The following is a 4,059-nucleotide window of genomic DNA, read 5'->3' as shown; positions in this document are numbered from 1 at the left end:
ACTTGATATGGGTAACAAGACTGTCTGTGTATCTTTTGCACGATTTTTTATCCTCAAATCATTCATTTTTTCTGACTGTTGGATTGAAATTCAACAGCCTAAATTCACCCTACCTCTCTTTGTTGTCTTCTTCTTCATCCCCGCTTCCACCACAACTGTGCCATTCTAACTCCCAACCATGCCGACCCTATCCTTCCCTTGCCCCACCCCATGCGAGGCCCGTCAGCCTTCCCCTTCTATCACCACCTAGGCCCGTCCATGCACAAGAGTGGCGATGGCACAGGTTCCCAAAATTTATTTTTCTATCAATTAGTGTAGTGTTATTTCCACTCAAAAATAGTACTATTACTCCCTCCATCCGCGTATTTTGATTTGAAAAAATCAAACTTTGTAAATTTTGAGTACAAGGTTGATAGCAGGGGAAGTATATGTATGTTTAGAGTAGGTTGTATTAATAGATTCATATTTTAAAATATTTTAATATGATATTAATTTTGTAGCAATTGATAATATATCATAAAAGAAATTGATGGTTAAAATACACTCTTGAAGATTTTTTTCAAGTCAAAATACGTCTTATAAAGATGGACAGAAGGAATACTAATCAGCACTGATACAAAGGGAGAAAGAGTTAGGAAATTTTTTATTTAGAGCAGGTTTGGATAGGAGGGATTGAGGTCCAAATTCCTAGAGCAACCATTCTTTTCGAAACATGTCCTTAATTATGCAAGTGACTCGAGTCAGGTCCGACCAATCGTCGCATCCTTTCATTTTTTATTTATGAACCATCTATACAAAATAAGTTAGGAAGCGAATTACTAATTTAGTGCAGTAGATCCACTTGAATTCCTAATTTTACTCTTCCTTGCTAGAAACTTCCCCAAACCGAGCACTTTCCCTATCCCATTTTTCTTCATTGCTTCTTTCTTGCTGCAAGCCCCTACTCCTATCTCCTATGTCCTGTGAAAATTAAATTCATCCTAACGTTGTTGCCGACTGATGACCATGAATCGTTCCACTGTACTTTCGTCTATTTGTTCTTTGTTTTGCTCTTCTATTGTTCTTGATCTTGGACTTTGGTCTATGCCACTTGGTTGTCCAAGTAGACCTTCTGTGTTGCATGAGAGCTTTCTGGAGCCACATCAATCATGTTGGAACATGTTTTTGTCCCTAGCTAGATGCAATCCTCGATATTGTAAAGAAAAAAAAACTACAATTATATCATTACATAAAAGTTTTTTTTTATTCATTGACTCTAGGGCCTGATCTAAAACTTAGCACAGGGCCGCCTAACTGTGTGGGACAACCATGCCGCCCAACCCACTCCGCCTCTTCCCCGTGCCGACAATCTTCTTCCTCTCTTGCACGACGCTGTGTGGTATTCCTACCACATCTCTAGCTACTCCTACCGTCACCATCAACCACCTCCTAATATCTTGTTTTCTTGATACACCTTGCTCCTCCATCGCCTACTGTCACCCTCAGAGTCCTTGGCTTCAACAATAGCATTGTCACCTCGTTGCCTTCACCCCCTACTGTCGGGCCACCGCCACCCTGGCTTCCCTCTAAACCCTCCTGAGCACAAATCTTCCATTGCATCCGATAGTATGACTTTTGATCGATTTCCGCCAAATAAATTATTCAAATGATAGATAGCAGCTATGTTCGGCTAAACTCTGGGATTGATAATTAACAAACTCTAAACATATTTATCGTAGTGAGGTTTGAATTTAGATTACATTAGGTCAGCGACGTCTGCTTTTCACATTTTCTCTTCGGTACTCCTGCCAAACGACATTCTACCGCAGGAAATAAAAAACTCGCACTATCTTTGGCTCTTTGCCCTGTTAGATTTGTCTCCATGCTGATCAACTCAGGTAGCGATCATTTTTGGACTTCAGAAACATCTAGAACGACTCTCGTTGGAGTGATTTGACTTAACAATATTAAAACGGTGGCGGTACGAACATGGACGATAATAATCAACAACATATATGATATATCTCGTACACGTAGCCATGTAGGAGTAGAGCATAGAAAACAGAGGCATGAAACAGGCCATTGTCCGTGGACGCATGAAGCGCGCCATGCAAGCTCCTTTCCGACGCACCGATCGAAACGAAACGTCCCATGCGGCATGCAAACGACTGGGCGTGTGCTCCGGCAGCGCAAACCGGCGTGCTATATTTACGCCTCCAGAGCATCCGAGAACCCATCGAACAGCTCAATCGCCAATCGTGCCACCTCCTTTTGCTTAGGATCACCCATTGGAGCACGACCCTGCATTCCCTCCATTTTAGCCCGAGCTCCAAGCTTTACTTAGCAAGTGACATGGAGGCCCAAAACCACGAGGTGGCTGCCCTGGTGCAGAAGATCGCCGGCCTTCACGCCGCCATCGCCAAGCTGCCGTCGCTGAGCCCGTCCCCCGACGTCGACTCCCTGTTTACCGACCTCGTCACGGCCTGCGTCCCGCCGAGCCCCGTCGACGTGACTAAGCTTGGCCCCGAGGCGCAGAGGATGCGGGAGGAGCTCATCCGCCTCTGCTCCGACGCCGAGGGGCACCTCGAGGCGCATTACTCCGACATGCTCGCCGCCTTCGACAATCCGCTCGACCATCTTGGCCGCTTCCCCTACTTCAGCAACTACATCAACCTGAGCAAGCTGGAGCACGAGCTCCTCGTCCGCTACGTCCCGGGCCTTGCGCCGACCAGCGTCGCGTTCGTCGGGTCGGGCCCGCTGCCGTTCAGCTCGCTCGTACTCGCCACTCGCCACCTGCCGAACACGCTGTTCGACAACTACGACAAGTGCGGCCCCGCCAACGACCGTGCGACGAAGCTGGTCCGCGCGGACGAGAACTTGCGCGCGCGGATGTCGTTCCACACGGCCGACGTCGCCAAACTGACTGACGAGCTCGGCAAGTACGACGTGGTCTTCCTGGCCGCGCTCGTCGGCATGGCGGCCGAGGACAAGGCCAAGGTGGTCGCGCACCTTGGCAGGCATATGGCGGACGGAGCGGCCCTTGTCGTGCGGAGTGCGCACGGGGCTCGCGGGTTCCTGTACCCCATCGTCGATCCTGAAGACATCCGTCGCGGCGGGTTCGACGTGCTGGCTGTGTACCACCCGGACGACGAGGTCATCAACTCCGTGATCATCGCGCGTAAGGTGGACTCCTACGCGAACGGACTTCGGAATGGGCACGCGCATGCGCTCGGCGCGGTGCCGGTGGTGAGCCCGCCGTGCAAGTGTTGCAAGATGGAGGCGAGCGTGCTCCAGAAGGGAGAGGAGATGGTGAGGAAGGAGCTGTCCGTTTGACGCGACGAAACGAGGAGCTGTGCGTGACACTTACAGGTCTCGCGTTATTATTTCTACGTACTTGTTTATGTGACGTCCTGCGTTGTGTTAGTGTATAACGTACTCTCTATGTACCGTATGCCAATACACATATGTGTACGATGTGAAAGACATCGATGAGGACAGTGTGCGCATGCCAAGGGAAGGGATACCAAGTGTTTGTAACTGTACTATTGAAATAAAAGGATCATTTCTTCCTTAAAAAAGAATTTAATTCATGTGATCTTACTGGTAGGCGTGTGATACAGGTGTGTGTAACGTAAGTGTGTGGTGGTGCGCGCGTTATCTATAATCACAAAGAAAAAAATGTGTGCTCCTAACAGGGATATCCTCCCTTTGAGTAAGGGTGACAATAGGTCGGGTCAGGCTAGGTCGGAGCCCCGCGAGTTTCAAACCTGTGCAGGGGCAACTTCGGATGTAAAAATCACCTCATGGGGCCATCGGGTCGAGATCCCGACCTAAATCGGGTCGTGTTTATTTTTGCACATGCGGGTGCCTCATAGGCCTCAAAATCCCAATGCTCACTTCACTGAAATCCCTACGGCCCATTACCTCATGGGCCCCGAAATCCCACCATCTCCAATGCACCAGCCTGGAGGCTTCCACCAGCGTGTACACCAGCCTCCACTCCTGCATCGGCGCTAGCCTCCTGCGCCTTGCTCTGGATGTGCCTAGCCTGCGCCGTCTTGTGGCCTGCATGCACCGCGG

The 4,059-nt window shown here is 49.3% G+C and overlaps 1 protein-coding gene across 1 annotated transcript; it reads left to right on the top strand.

Moving 5' to 3' along the window:
- Positions 1-2,211: 2,211 nt before the first annotated feature.
- LOC133911011 (nicotianamine synthase 2-like) lies at positions 2,212-3,560 on the top strand. Its single transcript, XM_062353244.1, has one exon. The coding sequence runs from the start codon at positions 2,332-2,334 to the stop codon at positions 3,310-3,312; it is 981 nt and encodes a 326-aa protein (XP_062209228.1). The 5' UTR covers positions 2,212-2,331; the 3' UTR covers positions 3,313-3,560.
- The last annotated feature ends 499 nt before the right edge of the window (positions 3,561-4,059 follow it).

This window comes from Phragmites australis, chromosome 3, assembly GCF_958298935.1.
Source record: "Phragmites australis chromosome 3, lpPhrAust1.1, whole genome shotgun sequence".
Lineage (NCBI taxonomy): Eukaryota > Viridiplantae > Streptophyta > Magnoliopsida > Poales > Poaceae > Phragmites > Phragmites australis.
This window is presented reverse-complemented; position numbering and strand designations above follow the sequence as displayed.

Excerpts from the sequence above, each read along its gene's own strand:
- LOC133911011 (XM_062353244.1), top strand. The coding sequence starts at position 2,332 with ATGGAGGCCCAAAACCACGAGGTGGCTGCCCTGGTGCAGAAGATCGCC.